The sequence below is a fragment of the Orbicella franksi genome, chromosome 8 (assembly GCF_964199315.1).
Source record: "Orbicella franksi chromosome 8, jaOrbFran1.1, whole genome shotgun sequence".
Lineage (NCBI taxonomy): Eukaryota > Metazoa > Cnidaria > Anthozoa > Scleractinia > Merulinidae > Orbicella > Orbicella franksi.
Genome location: NC_138152.1, coordinates 14,273,851 through 14,299,257, shown reverse-complemented (window position 1 = coordinate 14,299,257; position 25,407 = coordinate 14,273,851). Strand labels below are relative to the sequence as shown.

The 25,407-nt window shown below is 40.0% G+C and overlaps 1 protein-coding gene and 1 long non-coding RNA gene across 3 annotated transcripts in view; both read right to left on the bottom strand.

Annotated features, from left to right (window-relative positions):
* Positions 1-25,407, bottom strand: part of LOC145494874 (uncharacterized) — a 246,763-nt gene that overhangs the window by 106,146 nt on the left and 115,210 nt on the right. The gene's annotated exons all lie outside the window — the stretch shown is intronic.
* Positions 1,556-4,758, bottom strand: LOC145495046 (G2/M phase-specific E3 ubiquitin-protein ligase-like). Its single transcript, XM_081474623.1, has 3 exons — positions 3,251-4,758; positions 2,854-2,931; positions 1,556-2,691 (listed from the first exon to the last, which is right to left on the bottom strand). Exons 1-3 carry the CDS (start codon positions 4,658-4,660, stop codon positions 2,188-2,190), a joined length of 1,992 nt encoding a protein of 663 aa, XP_081330749.1. The 5' UTR covers positions 4,661-4,758; the 3' UTR covers positions 1,556-2,187.

Here is a 25,407-nt window from a genome sequence, read left to right as displayed (position 1 = left end):
TGCAACGATGGAATGTCAGAGAAATGATGCGCGAGCTGGATCCAGTCGGAACAGCACTTCGGTGGAGAGGAACCATATGTAGACGAAAGTACAATATACGATGTCCAAATGCGCTCTGGCACATCGACGGAAATCACAAGATGATACGCTGGCGATTTGTGGTACACACGACTATTGATGGATATTCCAGGTTGATACCATATGTGTACTGTGCAGACAATAACAAATCAGATACCGTACTTGAACTGTTTCAGAATGCCTGCCAATCTTATGGCATACCTTCAAGAGTTAGAAGTGACCATGGTCTTGAAAACATGGGCGTGGCCCGAATGATGTTGGAGTGCCGGGGAGTCAACAGAGGAAGCATGATAACCGGACGTTCTCTGCACAATCAAAGAGTTGAACGGCTTCATAGAGATGTAACCAGTGGTGTCCTCAAAAGTTATATCGACGAGTTCAACATGATGGAGACTTCTGGCCTATTAGACCCTGTTAATGAAGTTCATTTGTTATCACTTCATCTTGTGTATTTGCAGGAAATTAACAAATCTCTGGAAGAATTTACCAGACAATGGAATTACCATGGTCTTAGCACAGAAGGTGGTTCATCTCCGCTCCAGCTTTGGACCGAGGGCATTCTAAGAACTGCAAATGACAGGAACTCGCCTTTAGATGTTATTTTAACAGAGGAAGAATTATTTTGGTACGGAGTAGATGAAGATGACAGTTCTGTTACAGAAGAGGACCAAGAGGTAGTTGTTCCAAGTAGTAACAGACCTCTGAGTGGAAGTCAACTAGACCACCTTCATTCCTTAATACCCACAAACCTAAGAAAGGACGAAAGAGTCCCCAAATATGTCGAGCTTGTTGGGGTTGTTCATGCTATGCATCAGGAATAATTAGAACATAACTATTGTATGGGGAGTAACTTGAGGAAAAGTAACAGGTCCTTTTAGAGGACTAGGATAAGTAATGTCAGTACCAAAAAATGCTTGCTCAGTAGTGGAAGGAAACGACATATGGAGGTTCAGTCTGGGTTTGCTAAGTTAATTTCAAGTTTAGAAATTTATTTGTATACAATCTTGCCATAACTGGGAACAACTGGATCAGTGTCTTCCACTCATTTCACAAGACCCAGGAATTCTTTTCTCTTTTCTCTCACGGCAGCAGATGTAGCATGTGAGTTCAGTAAAGAAACAATTTGCAAAGGCCACACAGTATTGACAGCTAATGTTTTCTTTCAAATTGTTTTTTTTTAATTTACTGGTATTTCCATTGTGTTTGAGGTTACCACTTAAATTTGTCTTTTAACATCACAGTTTGTTAATGTTGTTGTTTTTGGCATCAGCAGCACCAAAACAGGTCACTAGGTAATCATTAGACAGCTAAGATCCTATAAAGACAAACAAGCAGGGCAGTTAGGTCCATGTATTGCTGTATTGAGGGACTCCAACTGAGTTATTCATGTTTAAATTCACCCAATAGCATCTTTTACAAATTATATTATTACCCTTGGCAAAAAACTACGGGTACCTTGGTTATGTGGAGACTTAAGTGACTCTTGTTACAAATTGAGGGAGCATAAAATGGCAAATAAACCACAACATTTATTGTCACTTTGTCATTTTTTTCCACTGTTACACAAAAAAAGTTGTTTGTCATGCAACACTACAAGTAAGTAAAGTACATGGGGATGCAGGTACTCCCTGTTCATGAACAAACATTTTGAACAGCTACAACATCATTTCCTGATCAATCCAAATTTAAGGATAGCTAGCTTCAAAACAACTCAAAACTACTGGTGAAAATGACTTAACACTGTGGTTTCGTGAGTGCATGTTCCCTGAACATTCTCTTTTAATAGTCAATGCCAGTGAAAGTACAGTATGAAAGTTAAAAGATCGTCATACATGTACATGAACTTCTGCAATTCACACATCAAGTTAAATCTTAATTATTAATTAAACCTTGAAGGACTAGGGTTCTACATGTAGAAATTTCAGTGGGCACAACAATAAATGTCAACATTAACATGTGGCTGAAATACTTCTTAAAAAAATCAATGTAACAACAACAAATGCCATTGAAGTTTCAGTGGGAAAATATTCCTCTAAAAAGTGAGGAATTGAACTCTAACATTTACATGCTAACTACAATGTCATGACTGAATAAACCGGTGGATATGAATTACACACAGTTAAAGGATTTCTTTGCAGAACTAATGACAGCATTCAGCAATAAACTGAAACTTTCTTCACTTTCAAAGTGATTTGGAAGAGGTAATGAAAGCAAACATGTTGATGCAAAAATAGAAGGAATATTGTCAAATTTTACATTGATTCTACTTAGTCCAAAGTTGGGCAAACCAGAGGAACCAGTGACAAAAAAGACAAAATTTTCCAACATTTGAATATCAGCCTTATGTAAGTACTGTTTAAGGTAATTCGCAACAGTTCTGTCATCTTCACTCATCTCGGATGGAAACTGTAGTACATCAACCAATTGTGTTGCACTCAACCTACTATCACTGCTGGGCACAAACAGCTTCTCAAACATGTCAGGGTACTCTGCCATTTTAGCACGAAAGCCAAGTACAGCCAGTCCTTCTCCAAGCTGATCTAGAACAATCTTGGGTCGGCTTATGACATCTTGAATTATTATCCCTTGGATGACCCTCATTTTGTTGTCATTCTGAAAAAAAAAATCATTTATTTTAGTGTTGGGTATAAAGACCTGCTGTGGTAGCTGGGGACACTCAATAAACTATTATTGTAAAATGAAAAAAGGAACTTGCCTTCAATCAAAAATTTGAAAGAAATCACTTTCTAATATTATTATCATTTGAAGACTTACAGATAAAACTACTGACATGCCACACTCTGACAAAAAACTAGCTACTTCTTCTTGGTCCAGTGTGGCGACATCTTCAGCCTGAGCAATCTTGGTCAATCCTCCCTTTGTTAAGGATATAAATCTGTTCAAGTTTACGTTCATTCAATACACAGTGCACAGTGATGCCAGTATCTTTCTTTGTGTGTCTACAGTTTCCTCATACCTAGTTGGGCCAGAAATTATATTATATATGTTTTCCACCCTCTGTCCACCCTAACTCTGAATAAAACAAGGAGGCTGACTTCCCTTTTGTTAGTCATCAGCACTTGTTGAAAGATATTAGCACTTACTTAAAGAGCAAACTACTTAAAAGGGGAAGGGACCAAACATTACTATTGGTATGCAAACACAAATACACGTACAATATCTTGTCAATAAAATTTTTCACAGGCTCCGAGCAGTCTCCATAGTTCAGTGAATCCATTGCTGTATCAACATCCCCCGTTGCTAGGTAGCGATAAACTGAAGGACTAAACGCAGGGAAATCAGGACCTCCTTGCAAAATGCTGTGCACAATGATTGTTCCAATGTATTTCATCATACCAGAAGCTACAATGTCAGCATTATAAATGGGACTTTTGTAATTGGTGCCCTGAAAGAACATCTGAGATATAACTTGAAGAAGCTGGCTAAAGAAGTGTCTGGTTACTCCACCCGTGTCCACAGCTGGCTGTCCTGTGTAAAGGACTCTTAGACACTTTGTAGGATCAAAGCTGGGATCTTTATAGTATGCCATAGCATCATTGAATAAATCTTCTTCGTCAACTTTGAGCTTTTCTTTCTGGGTACTCAAACCTTTCTGAAGTTCCTTTAACACTGTATCCAGGGAATCTGCTTTTTCATTTGCTGGGGAGAAAACAGGCTCCAAAAGGCTATCATCATCATCCTCACCAATGTCACTCTCAAAAGGGAGATTTTGGGAGGAGAGGAAAAGAGCAGCCCGGCTGACACTCCCATGGCAGGTTAGGGCATTCTGCAGTATGCGGGTGCTTTTTCCAGGGAACGTATCTTTTAACTGATCCAGCCCCCCTTGATTTATTGCACTGCTGGATAAGGCGGTAGTTGATAGGTATGAAACATTTGACAAACCACAACATTCACCATCATCAGCAATTTCCACTTGTTCAGGAAGGGGTAAACTTGGGCTTGGATTTCCACCTCGTGGATCGTGATCAGGACTCTGGGGAGGGCTATCAGTGTCACTATTGAGACTAGCAGAGATATCACATTCTGGTCGAATGTATATGCTCCCTTGTCCAGCAAGGCCAAGAACACGTGAAGCTGAAAAATGTACACCAGTGGCTAACTTTGGTGTAATTATTTGACCGTAACAGGACTTTACAAATTCAAAGTCTGTTTCTGCAAGAGGTGGGAACAACTCTCTAATTTGAGCTCGAAGGTCTTCTTCCTGCAGGGACTTGTCCACTGGAAATGCATGAACAACAAATCCATTGTTTTCTAACCGACATCGCGTCTGGTGGGTAGGCACTGACTTCGTGTCAGGAGAAGGAAGAAGAACGACATCTTTATGTACTACACCTTTCTTTGCTTTTTTGGCTGGAGGCTTCTTACCTTTAACACATTTGCTATTGGACGACTTGCCACCAAATGATCTTTTACCAACAGTCGGAAATAAGTTCCTTAACTGTGCGGCCACCGCTGTGCTTTCCACATTTCTGATGCTTGTGTTGTTTACATTCACAGTCTGACTTGATGATGGCGTTCTCGTCAACAGTATTCCCGATTCACGAGGCCTTTGATCCGACATTCGTTGTTCAATAGGTTGCACATTACTATCATTGAAATTTTGCAGTAATGATCTTAGCTGACGAGCGATATTTGATAACGCTTCTCGGAAATCTTCGCTTCTTTCCTCCATTACTGAAAGCATGTGATAAAAGCATCCAACATGGCAGTCTTGTAGTGGCCGAGGGAGACGTATTTGACGTATTTGTCATAACAAGCGCGCGGTGCATCATACCATACTGCATACCCATGGAAGTTTAGAATGCTCAATATAAGTGTATATGGACATGGTTATATGACAAAGACCAGAAAGAATGTAAAGTAAGTTAAGCATATTTATTTAGAATTTGGCATGGTTATATGACAATGACCATACAGAATATGAAGTAAGTTGAGCTTCTTTATTTAGATTTTGGCATGGTTATATGATAATGACCATACAGAATATAAAGTAAGTTGAGCATCTTTATATAGATTTTGGCAGGGTTATATGATAATGACCATACAGAATATAAAGTAAGTTGAGCATCTTTATTTAGATTTTGGCATGGTTATATGATAATGACCATACAGAATATAAAGTAAGTTGAGCATCTTTATTTAGATTTTGGCATGGTTATATGATAATGACCATACAGAATATAAAGTAAGTTGAGCATCTTTATTTAGATTTTGGCAGGGTTATATGACAATGACCATACAGAATATAGAGTATGTCACGCTAAGTAGGAGTTGAGCATGTTTAAGAAATGTTCGTAATACTGTCCAGTACGGCGCCCCATAGAAAAGCTCGCCGCGGAAAGGGAAAAAGCGTCACAAGAGGTGCAGGAGCTTAGGCAACGAATAGAGAGAAACCAAGCAAAGATTGATGCAATTCATGATGAGCAGGGGTCCAATTTTGAAAGTGAAGCAGAACTGCGCAGGCTGAAGCAGCTGCAAAAGAATTTACAAACAGATTTAGAAAACGCAAAAAAAGAGGTGGCCGCGCTTGAAAAGCAAGCAAAAAACAAAGAGCAAGAACAAGAAAAGGTCGACAGACTCAGAGCAAGCCTCGCGGCAAAAGAAAGCGAAAGAAATGCCGTCGAAGAAAGGCTAAACCAAACAAAACCGTTGGACGACCTGAAAGAGCAGGAAATCGAGCTGCAGCGCCAAAACGAGGAAGACCAGGCGATCATCCAAGATGAGAATGCCTCGCCCTCCGACAAAGAAGATGCAAGAGAGAGGGTGGCAGAAAGAAACGAGGAGCTCGCGCGTTTGCAAACTCAGATCGCGGAACGAGAAAGGGGGCGGCCTCTCTTGGAAAGGGTCAAGGGAATCTTCAAAAAACATGGCGTGACATTGACCGCTATTCTTCTCGCCGCCGGGGTCACAATCGGAGCTGTCATCGGGGCCCTCACCAGAGGTTTGAAAACCACCGGCAAAGCTTTGGGAAATGGCCTCAAAGATATTGCCGCGAAACTTGGTTCTCTGCTGCCCGGGCTGATTGGCTCGATTGTGAGCTTCCTTTTCAAAGCCGCCGGCCAAGTCGTCGGGTTTCTGGCCGAGCACACCTGGCTGCTCATTCTTGCCTTTTTGTTCGAAAAATATTTTAAGAAGCAGCGTTAACTTACCGCCAAGCCATGAAGAGCAAAGCCGATAATCCGACTACACCGACAATTACCGCCGTTTTGTTAATTTCGTGTTGCGGTGTTTTATCTGGAGCCGTGGGGTCTGTTTTTTGCTCCGTTGGCTGTGCTTTCTGATTTTCGGTGGAAGAGGGTTTTTTTGATTCGGCTTTCGCGGCTTTGTGTATCGGGTTGGACGGGTGGCTGTTGGGAGGGTTAATCTTTGACGGGCCGCCTGCCATGAGTTTGAGGGCAGATTTTTTTGTCTCCGGGTTTACCTCGTTGACCCCCAGTTTCATCCCAGATACCGCCTGTTTCAGCTTGTTGTTGTAACCGATTGTGCTTGCGGTGTTGATTATCATTTGTGTGGGCATGAGCCAGGCCAGGGGGGCTACAGCGAGATTGAGCCTGACCTTCGCTTGATCCACCGCGAGCTGGTACCTTTGCACGCTCTTGGCCAAGTCGGGCTGTCTGATCGCGTCTTCTGCCAGCACCAGGAACTCGCTCTGGGCTTCTCTTGCTCGGCCACCAGAACCGAGAATGCTGCTGCGGACGTTGACTTGCGCGCCCAGGATGCAGTAAACGAAAGCCTCGATCGACTGATTTATTCGCGCCAAGCCCGCCTGCGTCAAACCTGATGCTGTGTTTGGCGCGAACCAGTCCGATTGGGTATCAGAAGCGGCCCCCGCCTCGATGTAATAAATCAAGTCTCCTTGAATAGCTTTGCCGCCTTCATCGCTGAATTTGTTCCATCCCGGGTATTTATAGTCGGTTTTCGACGCGCCGGCGCCGGACACGTAAACATAAACGCTTCCCAGACCGTGGTTTTCCCCGTGCGTGTAGCGGAAATCGCTCGAGGGGTCTATACCGAACTCGTTGCATATCCTTTTGTACGAAGCAACGTCATAATGATTGTTGTATTGGTTGAAAGGTGGGTCTCCGGGCAAAGCGCTCATGCTCTGAATACCTCCTAGCTGGTACAAAATTCGCCTGACCGTGAAATACACGTGGAAGATGTAGAAAGCTCTTATCTGCGGGGGGAGATTCATCCCGCTGTCAAAGATTTCGCGAGAAACTCCGCACCCCTGTGTCGCGCAGCAAACCGCGAAGTTGAGCTGTTGCAGCCAATATTTCATGTCGGGCCCTCCTAACCAGTGTTTTCATTCGGCTGCAGAAGTGTGCCTGAGTATGGTTTTTTTGAAATATTTCTCGGAATTTTGTCGTAAAATATTGGTCAGGCGTGACGTAGATTTGGATTTCGTCGTTGAATATTTTTTTCAAGCTTGGCGCTTTGCCGTCGAAAGGTACCGCAGGGATGGGCAAAGAAACTTTTGAATCGAGCGGCGACAATTGATAAGGAAAACCAACGCTGTCTCCCAAACCTAGCACCTCTTTCATTTCCGCGCTCCAATATTTTCTATCTGAACCGAAGACGCTTTGAAACGAGTCTTCGCTTTCTTTGAAAAACACCTCCGCGGTCACGTTATTTTTCTCGTCGACGCTTCCTTGCGAAACGAACCGGCTTTTGTCCGCTTTGGGGAAGTGGTTTAAAAACTTTGTCCACGCCTTTTTTTTCGCCGCCTCCGCTTTTTTTAACGCAGGACCATTCCACAAATTAGCCATCTTATTTGAACACAATTTTGTTTGTTAAATATAAAATGGTTGTTCTCACTATTGTCACGCAACAGAACGGAGGGACAATATCTTTTGAAGAGCCGATACCGAAAGTACATTTCATGAAACTCATATCTTGCAGTTTATACAACAGCTGGGACACTTTGAAAAAAGAAGGTTCTGCCTCCTTGGGAGATAAGAACAAAGATAAAGCTTTGTCAGTTAGTAAATTACCCCCAGGGAATTACAATTTAGAAAGCATGGCAAAACAAATAGACGGTCTGTTCGACAAATATGGGTATAAACAGTTGGAAACAGAAACAAACCAACCTCTTGGCCAGCTTGTAATCAGAAATTTTGGGGCAAAACCGATAGAACTTGATCGCGATTTAGCCGGTTTGCTTGGTATTGGGCGAAAGTTGAATCTTATAACATTCGTAAAAAGGCTTACAGCTCCAACGACATATTTTATTCATTGTAATTTGATCGACACAGAACGGAATCTGTTCAATGGCAAAAGGCAAGATGTATTAGCCCTGTTTGATGTGAAAGGGAAGCCTTATGAAAAGGTGAGCTACCAGGGTTCCCCGCAACAGGTTTTGCGAGACTGCTCTACAGACGAGTTCATAAATAGCATCACTATTAGCGTCAAAGATGAAAATGGCGAACTCTTTGATTTCAAGGGCTTCCCTCTTCTTTTTGAATTAGAGTTAAATTAAATTTCTATATATACGCAATGTCTTCGGCGAATCTGTTGCCTCCAAGCGCGCCGCCTGCCGAGAATGAAAGAAGACTCTATCCAAGCCTTCCCGAAACGACAAATGCCGAAAATTTCCGGCTAACCGAGATAAGCAGAATTGAAAAAGAAATATCTTCTGAGGTCGAGAATTACAGGCTTGTGTTGAAAAAATACAAAAAAGCCCGGAAAGCGCTTCACTATTCCCTGGTTGGCCTTGGCGCCGTCACGGCAGTTCTGTCTTCTGGGGCTGTTGCAACATATACCCGAAAAGAAATCGGGGGTCACCGTGCTCGTTTAAGACAAAAGGAGCATTTATTTCGCTATCGAGCTTAGTTCGAGGGAAATCTCTTACGTTTTGCACGCTCACGGGCTCATGACTTAGGGATGCGCAATGCAATACCAAGGAATCACCTTAAGTCATTTGTGCCTCAATCTACCCTACTCTACATATGCAACGTCACTACCTCAACCTCACTTTGATTACTGCAGCCTAGTCTGGGGTAATTGTGGCAAAGCAATATCTAACAGGCTACAAAAACTACAAAACCATGCTGCACGAGTAATAACTTCATCGGGCTATGACGCTGATGTCGATTCCTTGTTTCACAAAGTCAGCTGGAAAGACTTGCAATTTCAATGTCAAATTCAGAAAGCTCTAGTGGTTTTCAAGTCTTTAAACGGTCTGGTTCCCAAGTATCTCACTTCTAAATTTGTAACACGAAATGAATCAAATTATGCTCTGAGGGACTCGGTTAACAAACTTGTTGTTCCCTCTCCGAAAACTAACTACATGAAAAATAGTTTTAGTTACAGCGGCGCAACCCTTTGGAACAGCTTACCCAATCACGGAAATCAGGTTTATAAGTAGAATGTTGTTTAAGTTAATATGATATTAGGATTAGAATTTTAGGTTTAGGATCTTAGACATGTTATTCTTACCGTATATAAACAATGATGAAAGATTAAAGATTAAAGATAACATTTATCGCAGACATAACGTATACCATCCAGTAGGTCGTATCACAAGTTTCCTTGTTTTCTCAGTTAAGTTTAGAACGTACTTTAAAAGCAACCTAAACAAATTCATAGGCTGCATTATCTAAATTGACAGGATTGATGTATTTTACATTTTAATGCTATTTACATTTTTTCTGCATTTCCTTTGAGAAATACTGCAGCGAAGTGATTGGAAACTCTTGTTCTCTTAAAAAATTAACATATGCTTGAAGGCTAATCTTCACTGTACCGGTTTGTGCAGTTGTGGTGGAAATTACAACTAAAAGAACCTTTATTCAGCTAGTGTTTTTAAAAGCAGGCTTAGGAACGTTACAGCCAATGAAAGCTGTCTTTCAAAACGTTTCCTTCAGACCAAAAAGTTCAGCTAGTGTTGCGACATACCTGATCTATTCCGGCATATTTAAAAGTTTCAAACGCGAAATAGAAAAGGTGTCTCAATCACAGTAAGCAAGTAACTCAAGCAAATCATGTCAATCAAACCTATATAAATTGACTCTGTATCTCAGCCTCGATTTGATGCATACTTTTGATATTACGTTTTTGGCACATCCAAAGCATACATTCAAGGTTTGAATTTTCTAGTCTAGACAATAGAATCTACATTGCAAATAATAAAATTGGTATGTAAAAAATCATCATCATTCATCATCATCATTTTATTTCTTAATAAAACCTACATTTTACAGTTGAACTGGCCCACGGAGAGCTATGCTAGTCTTGGCGGGCCAGTCTATCAATAGTTACAAATGATTTATTATTATTATTACTTTTATTACTATTATTATTACCATGATAAATAGAGAAAAATAGAAAGTTAGAAAAAAAAGTGAACAAAATAAAAAGAAAAAGTGGGAAAAGAATGTGATTTAATAGATAATATATTTGTTTGTTTGTTTGTTTGTTTGATTGTTGGTTGGTTGTTTCTTTACTACTGCTACTGGCATTGTAATTTAGAAAAGATCCTGCAAACCTCAATGAAGGAATCTTCATCTTCGAGAACACTTAGTAGTTTGTTTTTAATTCTGAGTTTGAATGATTTCTTTGGTAGTTCTAAAAATGGTAATGATTTCATCAGTGCGTATTGCTTTGCTGGTAATTGAACATAATGGTCACGTGACTATCACGTGACATAATTTAAGACTCAAAGGCAAAGGTTAATTTGTTATTGTATTAAGAAAGCAAGAAACTAGGCAACGTAGTCCCAGAGGGCAAAAAAATTGGTATTTTGCATCAGCCTCGTTTCCATGTAAGGGCCTTGTATGCCATATTTTTGACATGCGCATTCCATGGTTCTGGAAGAAAATTTGGCATGGCTCCATATCAGGAAATATTTGTCTTATAGAGCTTAGTAACCCTGCCAAGTTTGATGCTTTTATCAAAAAACGAACAATTTTGTCCCTTAACAGCTGGACTAACACAATAAGGCATCGAATTATGAGGGTTTATATGGGATTTTCTACAAGATATCCATGGAGGTATTTAAGAATGAAAATTCTCAATAAAACTGGTCTACCTTATTCCATACGTGTGTTGTTAGCTCCTGGTGTGGATATTTTACCGATTGAACTTGATTTAAGCGACTTTTTTGAAGTCCGAGTTTCCCTTTATAAAGAGAGGACAAGGCGAAACACCTCAGTCGGAACAGCCTGTCGAACGAAGTCAAAAATCCCAGGCTAAAATGTACCCACGGCCACAAATCCACCGCAGAATTCAAGGGCAAAGGTTGATCTTTCATTTCAATCCTCTAGCCACACAGTCGCAGCCCTGCGAGCGACGCCAGGCGGCTCTTCACGTCCCCAGTGAAACGATAAAACTATGGAAGAGCTCCGTGTCGTTTGATCCGCGACCCAGCGACCGTTGAAATCGGCTTGGTAGCCTCGTCATGTTGGCAAACCAAGACTCGCGGGGGTACTAGACCGCAATTTGTCAAATTTGTCAAACGTAAGATCAACGGCGAAAGCTCCGTAGAAACTGAGGAGATACAATCACTTTTGAAGTGGAAGTCATGGTAAGTTTTCACGTTTACGCAACTTTGAGTTACTTGGTCCTCGCCTCACCAATTTAACTTCATCCGCCCATAATTCGTTAAGAATTCTCCCGAGCAAAACAGAGTCTTGGTTTCCCAACATGACGAGGCTACCAAGCCGATTTCAACGGTCGTTGGGTCGCGGATCAAACGACACGGAGCTCTTCTATAGTTTTATCGTTTCACCGGGGACGCGAAGAGCCGCCTGGCGTCGCTCGCAGGGCTGCGACTGTGTGGCTAGAGGATTGAAATGAAAGATCAACCTTTGCCCTTGAATTCTGCGGTGGATTTGTGGCCGTGGGTACATTTTAGCCTGGGATTTTTGACTTCGTTCGACAGGCTGTTCCGACTGAGGTGTTTCGCCTTGTCCTCTCTTTATAAAGGGAAACTCGGACTTCAAAAAAGTCGCTTAAATCAAGTTCAATCGGTAAAATATCCACACCAGGAGCAAACAACACACGTATGGAATAAGGTAGACCAGTTTTATTGAGAATTTTCACTCTTAAATACCTCCATGGATATCTTGTAGAAAATCCCATACAAACCCTCATAATTCGATGCCATATTGTGTTGCTTGTGTGGTTCATAGAGAGAGCTTGGGCTGCCTGTGTTTACACAAGCCCCCCTCCGTGTGTGGGAAGGAACTGCACGCTGAGGAAAGGTTAAAACTATGTAAACATGAAAAGCTTCCTACAGATTTGGTACGAGGTTGTAGCTTTGTAAATTCTTGGTAAATCTGTAGTCAACTAGACTTTTTTCGTTTTCTTTTCCTTCTTCTTTATTTCTTCATTTGTACCTCAGACTAAAACAAAATAAACTGTCATCGTGGTAAAAAGTGGAGGGGAGGGGGGAGCTTAAGCCCCCACCCCGGCTCCGCCGTCCCTGGTTCAGTTCGGCACGTGCATGGCAAGAACACGAAGCCAAGTAGCGCTATTGCCGTGCGGAACGGCATTAGGCCCGCGGTGCTATAACTAGTCGCGCCGACTTTAATTCAGCCTGCTGAATTGAGTGAATGCATGGTTTCAAACGTCGTACTACTGCCGCGCTTTAGTCGAAGTTCTCGGTATTCGCATTGAAACAATTTACAAGACTAGAACACCGGATAAACTAAGCATATTGAAAACTTTATATTAAATTAAATTTTGAGGGGTTCCGTCGACTGTCGAAGAATTCAAGCCACTATGGAAACGGCAAAAATTGCGTAATTTTACGGCCTTAAAAGGCGTTTTAGTTTGCCCAATATCGGGTCGAAATAAATACTTTGATTAACTTTTGGTCTTCTTCAATCAGTATTTGGAACAAAAAATCTGGGCAGTAAGAACGCGGCTAGCAAACACAAACGTTTTTAATGCTAGGTGAACTTTTTTGCACAATTGACGAGAATTGAAAAGTCTCTTCATAGAATGACTACTCGATATATTTCTAATGGTGTTGTTTTGTCCTTGTTGATGCCTTCAATTACTTGGCCTTAATAGTTTCCAAATAATAAAGAAAGAGGGGAAATCAATGTCATATTTTTCAGCTCAATCCCCGTAAAAGGTACCGCAAAAGCTCTCGGGGTGGACCTTTTGAAGATTAACCCCGAAAATGTACGACGAGCACCCGCGTTATTTTTATATGAGTCTCGATTTCAAACAGTCTTACTCTATTTTTCAAGAAGACTTGCTTCCTTGGTCTGGCTGGATCACGTTAATAAAACCTCTTCGTTTCATTTCGTGTATTTAATTGATTCGTTTTCCATTAAGGTGGTCTTATACCTAAATTTTTTTTTTTTTTTGCAAAACAACTCTGTGGAACAGTTTTGGTATCACGTTAAAGGACTTTGCACTCTGACTTCAAAAATGAACTTTTCCAGCTCACGTGCCATGATAGTTAATGAATAACTAGCTCCTTAGTGTTAAAAAGTGGTGTTCATTATAAACACGATAACGTAATAATGAATGGTTCGAGAAGTATGGAATTAAGTTCATCCTGTCCATAAGCAAGTTGTCCAGGAGACAAACCTCAGAAAGCAGTGTTTTGAGGGGGTTTTGCTCGTGAAATGTTGAAAAAGTGTATTAATATCAACTAATATTAACTATATTAACTAAATAACAGGAAAAAATTTCATAAATTGCAAATTTTGGAGGTTTAAGACCTAGATAATTGTGACCTTCATCAATGTTGAAAATTTGACAACATTCGGTTAAAACCCAGTGGAGATATCGTGTGCGAGATATTGGTGATCCGTCTATTTGGTCATTTTGAGAAATAAGGCTTTAAAGTTTTACTTCGGTCTCCGAGAGCCCAAATTAGCCCTGTGAACTAGGGGGGGGGGGAGGTTAGGGGCAGGGGGAGGGGTATATTTAAAGGTTTTACATAAATGTTTCATTGAACACCCGAATACACACCAGTCATAGAAATGTTATCCAAGTATAAGGAGCGTATAAGATGGTAGAAGAAATAATGTTCAGGACCATGATGCAAAATTCTCATAACTACACATCTTTAAAGCGTTTGTGTAAAGTATCATTAAAATGTATTGAATTGAATCCATTTTGTGAGTACTTTTAGACTGTAAACAATGGTTGCTATGGGTGTTGCTATGTTGAAATATAGCTAGAAGTGTTCAAATTTCTTAATTTACACGTAAATTTAGGAGTAATTAGAGGAAAATCGTTTCAAAATACGATTTACAAATGGACAGGGATGTTGAATCTCCATGTTCCAAAAAAATGGTTTTCTGGAGAAAGATTTATATCTGAGAGTATAAGACCCCCTTAAGGTAGTAAGGTGGGACTTAACCTAAAACACACCATGTTTCAAACATTTTCTCGTGGCTAAGAGTTAACTCCAAACCATGGCAAAAGTATACATTTTTAAAAAGCTCAAAGACCAAAGATTATGAAAAAAATATTTGTGTACCCTATAACTGTATTGTAACCTGACACCGGCTGATTAAATCTGCCACCTGCTGGGGAATGCCAGGGCTTACTTGAGAAAGGATAAATCCCACAAGAACTGATCAAAAGGAATAATTTTTACATTTTACAAAAGAAGACAAATAGCTTGCTGGGATAAGCTTAGAGATTTTTGAAAAGTTAAAAACATGTAAAATGATGACCACTTAAATCTGACACAGAAAATTTAGCATACGTTTCAATACATAACCTCGACAGAGTGCACTGGATGGAAAAGTGCTATGCCTATCCTACAGAACGTACTCAGAACAACAAATCCTGAAAATTTTAGCTCAATTGAATAAAACCTTCTCAAGATATCTTTTCTTGAAGGCGAGGGTAAAGCTAGGGTTATTATTAGCTAAGCCTAACACTAAGCTTTGCATTAGGGTTAGACCTATGCCTAACCCTAAGGTTTATGGTAAGGGTTCGGGGTGGAGTTAGGGCTAGGTCTAGTTAGGGTTAGGGTTAGGGTAGGGTTAGGGTTAGCGTTAGGGTTAGGTTTAGGGTTAGGGTTAGGGTTAGGGTTAGAGTTAGGTCTAGTGCATCAGTTGAGGGAAGGAACTATAAGTTCGTTTAATAGGAAAAGGTTGCACTGGGGGTTTATTTCACTAATCAGCTATCAAAAATGTTTGTTTTAGGTACGAAAAAGGCGCTAGAAGTTAGTCACGTCACTTAAAGTAGCCAAATGCTTGTTTCTTCACTTAGATAAGAATTCAGTACAATGTTTTTATGAACACATTAGCAAGAAAAACGGGCAAAATACGCTGAGTGCCAAAACATGGCGACAAATGTTCATTTCACTAATAAAGTGATAAATATTTTATCACTTAACCTAAAAAGTTGTAGCTTTAATTCTTTCACATTGCTGAGCAACATGAATAAAGTTTTTACTCTATTGGTAGGTCACGTGACTAGTTATTAACTAAAAAGTTTGCGCCCAGTTTGGGCGAAAAAAACAAGTGATAATAAGTAAAGCTATCAATTTTCAAATTTGTGATTGGACAATCTTTTTGCAACGTGTTTTGAATTTTGCACATTTTGCATAAAATCCGTCCAATGAGAGGAAATAGGTCACGTGACAATATTAATGTAGTCCTAAAATCTATTAAAAATGGATTAGGGCAATTTGTGTCATGTTATCAACAACAGTGTTGCCCAAGCAACATGTCAACATCAAATTGGCGTTAAAGCTCTTTTGCAAACTAGCTTATTCACAAAAATGTGTTTTGTGACGTCATGACCACGAAAGGTGTCATATGACCCTAGAAATCACTTTTATGCGCCTGATGCGTTGAAATATAAGATATTCTTTCCAAATTATCTAGCGCAGTAGTTCTTTTCTTGATAAAATGGGCTTTTGAAAACATTTACGTTCTCTGCTGGGGGTCTTGGAGGGGCCTCAACCACCGATCGTGAGAGTTCCTCTACATTTGTGGAAAATTATCTCCCAGATAGATGATTCAGAACAGGAAATTGAACTCTTGAACCTATTTGTGGTCACTGGTTAGGCCCATTGAACCTTAGAAACTCGCATTTAAAGATCAAAAAGGTTAACCAAATAAGGCAGTACAAGTGATGATCTGGATTTCCAAGTCCAGTCCACATTCTGAAGTCCTAGAATTACCATAGTCCAGTGGCGTTAATTGTGATTATCAACTCGTCTACCTTGGCGCAAAATTTGTTCGGTTTTTGTCGTCTTTTCCATGTCTTCGTCATCGGCAGAAAACCCTTCTTCGGTTATTTTCAACTCTGAAAATCCTACGGAATCTCGAAGTTAAGGATTTCGCTGCGTCCAAATCTACCTCGCCAGCGAGTTCGTCTAGAAACTATTTTGCTTTGTTTTCGTTGATAATCTCTATCCTGACGAAATCTTTTAGCCAGCGCAATTGGAGGCCTTATGCCTTTCCTCAAATATGCTATAGTCTTGACTTTAATTGTTCTGGTTCATGGCTAACAACAGCCTTTATCGTCAGCTAGATACAACATGTACAGCAGCCATTGTTGTCAAACACATCTTGCCATGCCTTATGGGTAAGTAGACCGTTGCGACACGGAATGTACCTTCCCGCCAAATCAACACATTTTAGAAGTCTAAAAGCAGGTCAAAACATTTACACTTTCGTAGGCAGGGTGCCTACTGCTTGCCATGTAACTCCCCAAAATACCTTTTTTGTGCCCATGAAGTGACCTGCTTTTAGACCTGATCTGTTTTGGCCTGACACAGTCGCAAACCAAGTTTCGATCTGTTGGCGCTTAAGAGCGCCCTTGGAATCGCCAACTGCCGCAAACATTCAGTTCTTCGAATGCTGCATGTCAAGTTACCGATCGCCGGACTTAAATGATGTCCTTTGACCACCAAAACAGTTATTTAGAAGACATTCTGCCACTTACACGTTAGTAAGCTTTCGGTACGAGAAACGAACTTCTTTAATCGATATATCGACATCGAGGCTACTGCGTCATATGACTATTTCTCAGGCCCAGGCTGCTGGCTCTTAATTAATTAACGTGGGACTTAAGATCAAAATCGAGACACATGCTAAAATTTACTTTAAAAGATCAGTCTCCTTTCGAATACTTGCAGACTAATCGAGTGTGTATAGACGGGAAAGACAAACCCCTATATGCTTCTATTATAAGCAAGTGTCTAAACCTCAATAATCTAGTAATTCCAATTGGAGCTTACTGAAAATAAATATTACGTGACGCCGGTCACGTACATGTAGCGTGTTTAATCTATGTAACTTTGAACTTATATTTTGGGCTTTTTCTATAGCTTTTTTGTATCTTGCGTGAAATAATGAAACAATGTTGTAATAACCACATGGACCAACCCTCTTTTTGTATATTTCCCACAAAGCAAGGCCCATAAATGGAACAAAAACAGAGTAGAGTGCTCAACAATAGAGTTCTCTGAACATACCGCATTATACAAATTTGAGAAGAGACTGTCGCGAACTTTTGCATTTTACCTGTGTGAACCTCCATTGCCCAGAAAATTTTTTCCATATTATTATAGTAGAAACGACACTCTTTCGCACAGTACTTGTTTTAGTTCCATATCGGACATACCAAGAAGCGTTTTAAGCCCGTAAAACTACGCAATTTTTGCCGTTTTCATAGGGGCTTTACAAGGCAATTCTTCAACGGTCGACGGAATCCTTCAAAACGCTTGAAAAATTTAAAACTTTCTATTGTTAGATAGAAGAAAAGTAAAACTCTTATGCTAAGTTTACCCCGAGTTCTAGTTTTGCAAATTGTTTCAATGCGAATACCGAGAACTTTGTCAATTTTCCAGATATTTTTTGCAAATTTAATGAGGCAAAAAGCTATATTTTCCCTTTTTGCGAATTTCTCGAAGACTTCAAATTCGAAGAAAATCGGAATAATGTGTTCGAAAGTGGCTGTCTAAAAGCGTTCTTTAGGCAAAGTTTCAGGATTTTCGATTTTTCTAACCTGGCCAGCCATTCTCGATATTTTCAGTCAGTGACTCTTAAAAGACGGATCGGAATGACGGAAAATCACCCAAATTCAGTATAAAATGGGATTGACTAGCCTACACGACTTCTACGGTTCGTGACATTTGTACATTTGCTGTTCTCTGTTCAGTCACTCGATCTTTTTTGTCACTTGACTCATGTTTATGAAGGGCACTTCATGTTGTGTAATGTGTTGTGACACGCAGATAACAGCGGAAACCATGCAGACCTATGACATATAAAAATTTGCCCTGGCGCGATCTAATGGCTCAACTCTACTTCAAATACCTCCTTATTACACAACATGAAGTGCCCTTCATAAACACAAGTCAAGCGACAAAAAAGGCCGAGTGTCACGAACCGTAGAAGTCGTGTAGGCTAGTCAGTCTACACTGAATTCGGGTGATTTTCTGTCATTCCGTCTTTTAGGATTTCGAGGGATTTTCCGTCATTCTGTCTTTTAGGATTTCGGGGGATTTTCCGCCGTTCCGCCGTTCCGCGATTCTGTCTTTTAGGATTTGGCGTCATTTTTCATCGTTCCGTGATTCCGCCGTTCCGTTATTCCGGCTTTTAGGGTCGCCCATTCTGCGTTGTCGAGAAGTTACGTTCTGGAGGCGACTTTTTACGTCAACTACACTGGCTAAGTCAGGATGCATCACAGCTGGTTCTATGTTTGCAGACCATCACTCACTTTACAGCAGTCTAGAGTGCATACAAAGGTACTTTTTAAGGAAATTGAAATTAGAAACATCTTATACATTACAGTAAACATTATCACATGAAAGCACTACTCATATAGCTTTCATTTGAATTGTCACACTCTCGAGTTTCATCCACAGACTTAGGAGTTATGCAAATATCAATGTTATGCCCGAGTAGGGGGGTGGGGGGGGGGGGGAGCATGGGATGAGGTGGGGACTTTGAACGTCCGTGCGCACCACACGTGGGGAATTTTAGCAAACTTTGAACGTAAATGTTGGCCCTGGGATCAGGAAGTTTGAGCAATGCTAAAAATGCTGGCCCCAGAGTCGGGAAGTTTGAACAACGTTAAAACGGCGAAAGCGACCAGGGTATTGAATGCGGGGAGCTGGGAAACCAGTGTTCCGTCATCTTGAAAGTACCCAGAATTCCCAGAAGTTCGAACATGCTTTCCACGCTTTCCAGTTGCAAAAAAATTGAGGTACCATCTAGTCTGTGTGGGTCTCCATGATTTACCAGATAGGTGCTGTGTATAAAGTGTACTGAACAGTGGTGATCACCATCACATTATGTGGCTGTATTGGAAACGAATTGAGTCACTCGTATTTTGTTGACAGATAATCGGTCGATGATTATCACAGTTCAATACACGTTATACAAAAAAAAATCGGTATTTCCCCCAGAAAGAGCGATGTAAACTATGAGCTAGAGCCAGGCAAACTAGTGTTATAACTGGATTTCACTTTGCATATTGAAAGATGAATCCCATTCTCTTTGGACATCGGACGAAAATAGAGCTGGATTTTACGATAACCCTAACTGTTTGGCTAAACTTATTACAGCAGAAAAATGTTAGATTTTGTTGTGTTGTCCAAAATCGGATTTAAAAGTACTGAATATACCCAAGAAGAAAAGACTTTTCTAGTATTTAGAAGAGTGCTGCACTTTGTTGAAACTTGAGCGGAAGTCATCTTCAGAGTTAAGTGAATAGTGTTTGTCGGTCGATGATGTTATAATTAAGTCTGATAACAGACCAGACCAGACTTATAACATCATCGACTCACAAACGCTATTCACTTGACTCTGAAGATGACTTCCGCTCAGGTTGTCGAATGTCAGTCACCAATAACAGTTCTTTTCAGAACTACCCTCACCCGGACGATCAGACTATACGAACTACTGATACTCCTGGGTTCAAACCATTCACTATTAACTTTAACGTTCATAATTGAAATTTTTAGATTCTATGAAAAACTGAAATGATTGTACCTGTTAACTCTAGAATAGCGAGTGGTAATATTTTGGGGTTTGTGAATTCATCAGCTGAAAGCAAATTATTAAAGAAAACAAAATCAAACTGAAGCTTAATGTTTTCGAGACTTTATTAGTATATAAATCTTGTATAACGAGAACAAAGCCTTTCCACTGCCTTTCACTGGAGCAGCAAGATGAATGAAAAAGTCTTGTCAATTTAATGCAAGCACATACTCTTTACTTCAGATGGCTTGAAATTCTTGGTCTGGTGGGTAACTTTGAACTCAAAACCTTTTCCCAAGGTGGGGAACTTTGAATTGAAATCTTATCCCAAGGGTTAGGAAGTTTGACTCCAAATTTTTGTTTCTGATCAAAGTCCCCACCCTATCCCGTACCCCCCCCCCCCCTTCGGGCATAACATTGATAACTGCATTTGAACCACCTTATAAAGCGTAAAAAACAAAACCATATGAAAGTATTACTCAATAGCCTTCATTTGAATGGTCACACACAATGGTTTCATCCACAGACGTTGTAATTTCGAGTATCAAATGAAAGTGTTACAGATACATTGTAAATACCTTTCATTTGAATGGCTACGTTTAAGAGTTTGATCCAAAACTGTATGTACTTAGTAGAGGCTTCCAGGTAAATTCTAAATGCAATGTGTCCATAATGAATTTCAGTGGATATGAGGGTCACCAAATCATCGGCTGTTTTCTGTCAGTTCCTCCGGACAGTTCGTGGAATGTGTTTAAGACTGCCCTCTTATCTGGAACACTGAATTACTGTAATGGGAGAACGTATTAACCTGTACAACATACTTACAGTATTAGCTGTGTCATGGCCTGCTAGTTAAAAAAGATTTTCTTATCTTGCAGTCATGACGAGGAATTACTGAAAATCATTGCAGAGGAAAGGAGCTTGAATGGGATGAGAATCCTCAGTTTCACCTTCAAAGCGTGTTACATCACCAGCACTAAGATTATGCTTCCCTCAACTGTTACAACAAATTTATTTCAAGCTGGCTGGCAAAGGTTTCCAGTAGTTATACCTTTATGGGTCATTAGTTCAACTCTCTATCAATTGATGTTACTATAATCATAATTATCAAAATAAGCTCAGTCACTGGAAATCACACAGTAATCATTTTGTTGACATGGCTACAGCTTGCCACAGGCCATTCCGAAATTGCGCAGGGAACTGGGGCCAGCTTCAAATTTTAACCAATCGATAAACTGACACCACCACATGAAAGATCACGTTGAGAGTAGTTATTTGACCAAGTTTGATGTTTTTAGGATGAACAAAGACCAAGTTATAGACCTTGAAACGTGGTTCAAAATCCCGCCAAATGCCTCCAATGTTGAGACAGCATCCCCCAAAACCACATAAACTCTTTTTATCAGTTTTGTGACAACTGTAGAATCCCGTCATTCACCTACCATTTGAAAGAAGCTGAGATGAAAATCATGTATGTCTGCCCATTTTTAAGAGTATCATAGAAATCATAAAAAATTTGAAGAGTCTATATGGCTTTAGGGACGTTGTCTCAACATTAGAGACGTTTGTATGGATTTTGAACCATGTTTCACCCCAGCTCGGTTGACTTCCGGTTTGTATATACCTTGGCAGTCTGCTACGGCTTTTTCCCTTAGCAGTGTATATGTTTCAAGGTTGTATTTTCATTCAACGTCCAAAAATTACGTACAATTACTATTGGTGTTTAACGTTGAGTTTCGTTTATATTTTAAATTCAATAATACGTTGAAGCAGCAAATGTGACAATGTAACTCTTCACGCCAACTTTGTAACTTGATACTTCTGGTTTCCTCGCAAAGGTATGTACTATGAAACCCTTGTTTTCTCCAAAACACACGGAAGATGTGCTTGTCTTTTGGAGATGAATGTTAAATATCTGATGTAGTGATGAAGAAAGGGAAAAGAAATGATGTTGTTTTAATAAAAACGCATTTTTTTTAAATCACCGATGGGCAAGAACTAATTTAATTATTAGATATCTTTTCCTGTTGCCACCTTTGTGGTTAAAAATAAAACAATTCAAAATAAATACACAACGATATTGGTGGCTGAGAAGCGTTTCAATGAAAAGCATTGAAGGTAAACAGCGCTACTTGACGATATGAACGAGTCTCCTCAAAGACTGATTGAGTTAATTTGCGTTTTCATTAGGTGCCACGGAGTCTGCAGCAATATTTGAGCACTTTCCTGGTTTCTCTTGTCACAAATTTACAATTTGCGGAGTGTTAGAGCCACTAACTTGGGAACTTTTTGGTCTCTCTCTTACACACGCAATTCAGGCAAGAAATAAACAAGCCGCTAAGGAGAAGCAATACATTTGAACCCTGACAAACACACTATTGTAGATTGAAAACAGCAGATGATATTTCAGGTTGAACCGACCTGGGTGTAATTCTAAAAGCTACGCAGCCACAGTAACGTTTCACTTTTGCAATAAAAAGGGACAAGTGCCACTACCTGAAAAATAAGTGCCGTCCGCGGTCACATGCCATGACATATAAAATACCGCGCGGAAACATAGTGTATAACACTAACAATGCTAGAACGCATGCGTCTTACATGTTGAGTTCTACCGCTCAACATTTGTGCGTGATTCCGTATGCAATGTATCCTCCGCCTAATATAGAAGCCACGAAAGCTAACTAATCTACGCATGCGTTCAGAGCAAATTGGTTTTGTTAATAAAAGAATGGTACCACAAGGAGAGCAAGGGGTTACCTGAAACAATTATATAGCTTTGCGATATTCTCACCCAGCTGATGGCGATGGAACATGTTTCAGGTAGAGTACACATGTATCTTTCCCACCCCACCCTAACGACTTACTTGCCTCTAGACTAACAAATTAATTGAAATTAATTAATTAATTAAACAAACATTTAAAGTTTACACCTTAGCGCCATAGTACTTAGTAAGTTAGCAGCAGGCAGCCCCCACAACCATCCCAATAGTGCACTCTGCACTAAAAATCGCGGAACCGGAAACGCTTTTCTATCTCATTTAGTATGCAAAACGATGTCATGTGATGAAAACTCATTCGAGCACAACAAAGGAACAAACAGTTCTGAAGTCAGAACGAAAACAGTGTACTTCATGCATAAAAGTACAATTTTCATCTCTTGACTCAATGATGGATGGAAGGCCTTCCTTTCATCTGTGGTTGAGGCTGAGATTTCTCATTGTTTTTGGAGAAGCAATTCGAAGGTGCTTCCTGTGTAATTCTGCGATGGATTTCTTTTGAGTTGACAAACTCCATCGAGTGCACAATGCCAGCCCAGTAGATAGTTTTTCTCTTTCAAATACCGTTCAGTAGCATTCTGCATGATTTTAAGGGATTCCAGCTCATTATCATCTCCGTTTCTTTTTGTGACCTCGGTGTAGAACTTTACACTCGGGACCTAGTCAAGTTCTTGTGGTACCATTATTTCAAGATATTTTGAAGATGGCGGGATTGGCACTAGCTTCGGGGCGTTCGTTCATTCATTTTTTTGTGGAGCGGGTGTATTTTGACTATGTTTAATCACAGCGACAGAGTTGAGCTCTTGTATTGCTTCGTTTGAAACTACCGCAAACCTGGAAACATCTACCTTCTTGAGATGGCTCTGAATTTGTTGTGTAATTTTTGTTTGTTCAAGTTATGTCACAGGTCACCCAAGCGTAACATAAGAGTTTGTATAGAGATCAGAAGTTGACAGTTAAATTTGTTCAATGTATGGGTAATTTACCGATTAAAAACCCTTGAACATTCAATGGTGTCATTTTTTCTCATCCTGGAGAGTTTAAACGAGATTTCAGCAAATTTTGAAAAATTTGTCCTACGATGCACACCGTAGGACAAATAAACTATCCAGGATGAGAAAAAATGACACCATTGAATGTTCAAGAGTCTTTAATCGGTAAATTACCCATACATTGGACGAATTTAAATATCAACGCCTGATCTCCATACAAACTCCTATAATTTAGCCACAGTTTCCCAGACAAACTCTTATGTTACACTTGAGTTACCTGTGGTTATGTTTCGCTAGACTCGATATCACTGGGATCTTGGGCAGATGTTGAAGAAAAATGGCCAAAATATTCGTCAATATGGACACTGAAAGTTAGAAACTTCTCTTAAAGTAGGTCTTCAGCCTGAAGGAGCGCATAATCATTCAGAAACTGTAATTAATTAAATGTCAATTGTTTTGAAAAATAAAATAACAACAAAGTTCTGGCAATAATAGTTGCAAAATTTGCCACACAATCGCTGTTTGTCTTTCATTTTCCTGAAATTCTATTGGTTACTTTAAACTAACCTTGAAATCTGAGTGGTTGTTTTGTTTGTTTTGAGTGGTTGTTTCACTGGCTGAGAAAAAGATGCGATTTAGAGCAAAAAATAGTGCGATTCGTGAATATATCGTACGCTGAGAGCCAATCAGATTGCAAGGATAACCAGTGATTTCAAAATGGATTTAATAAAGTGTTTCAAATTACTCGTGGGAACCTTACATCTCAAATAAACACAATGGTTGCACACGAGACGCGGGGAGGAATATAATGTGCATCTAGCACTAGCAGTGCATTATCTAGTGACAACAAGGTTGCTTTTCTTTCAAGGGTGACTAGTAATCAGACTAAGCGAGAAAATAAGTCACGTCGGTGGATCATATCTCTCAAACAACTACTCTGATTAAATTACTCAAAACGCTCGGTGTAAGAGACACTATGTGATATCGTAGATAATACTGAAATATAATAAAAATGTTGTAACTTCATCCTCCTTATCACTATAACTTCTTACTTAGCTCTTATTAACCGAGCTGGAGGTCTGTATGGGAGAATCTTGACCGAGGTCGTGAGTACAGACCGAACGCAGTGAGGTCTGTACACACGACCGAGATCAAGATTCTCCCATACAGACCGACTTAGCTAGGTTATGTTTATTGTATGGCAAAGAAGAAAACTTTAATTCGTTTAATGTAACTGGTTTGCTGACATTTCGCTCGCGAACGGCGATGAGCTTAACTTAAACCTGCCGAAATTTGCCCGTCCTCTTTACTTCTTTTTTTTTGTTTTTGTTTTTTGTTTTTTAGGCTTTTTGGCACTTCCATAAATGATTGAGAAGAAAATAAAAGGAAATGGTAAACATTTTTGCATTTTAGTTTGCTACTTTTTCAACGCAAAATGAAACCGGTCTGGATACTGGTCTAGATGGGAAAATCTAGACCGCGGTCAGTATCGATTTCAGCCAATCAAATTCGTGAATTCGATCGGTAGTTCCCAGTCCTTGTGAGACACACCCATATAATAATACCACATAATATGGAGGGATTGCCGGTGTTCTACATAGTCCAAGATGGTGTCCAAACTCT

Coding starts and splice junctions, on each gene's coding strand:
- LOC145495046 (XM_081474623.1), bottom strand. CDS start 4,660: ATGTCGGATCAAAGGCCTCGTGAATCGGGAATACTGTTGACGAGAACG. Junction 2,932..3,250: donor TTATTGACAAGATATTGTAC/GTGTATTTGTGT, acceptor AAGATTGCTCAG/GCTGAAGATGTCGCCACACT. Junction 2,692..2,853: donor GCATGTCAGTAGTTTTATCT/GTAAGTCTTCAA, acceptor TTTTTTTTTCAG/AATGACAACAAAATGAGGGT.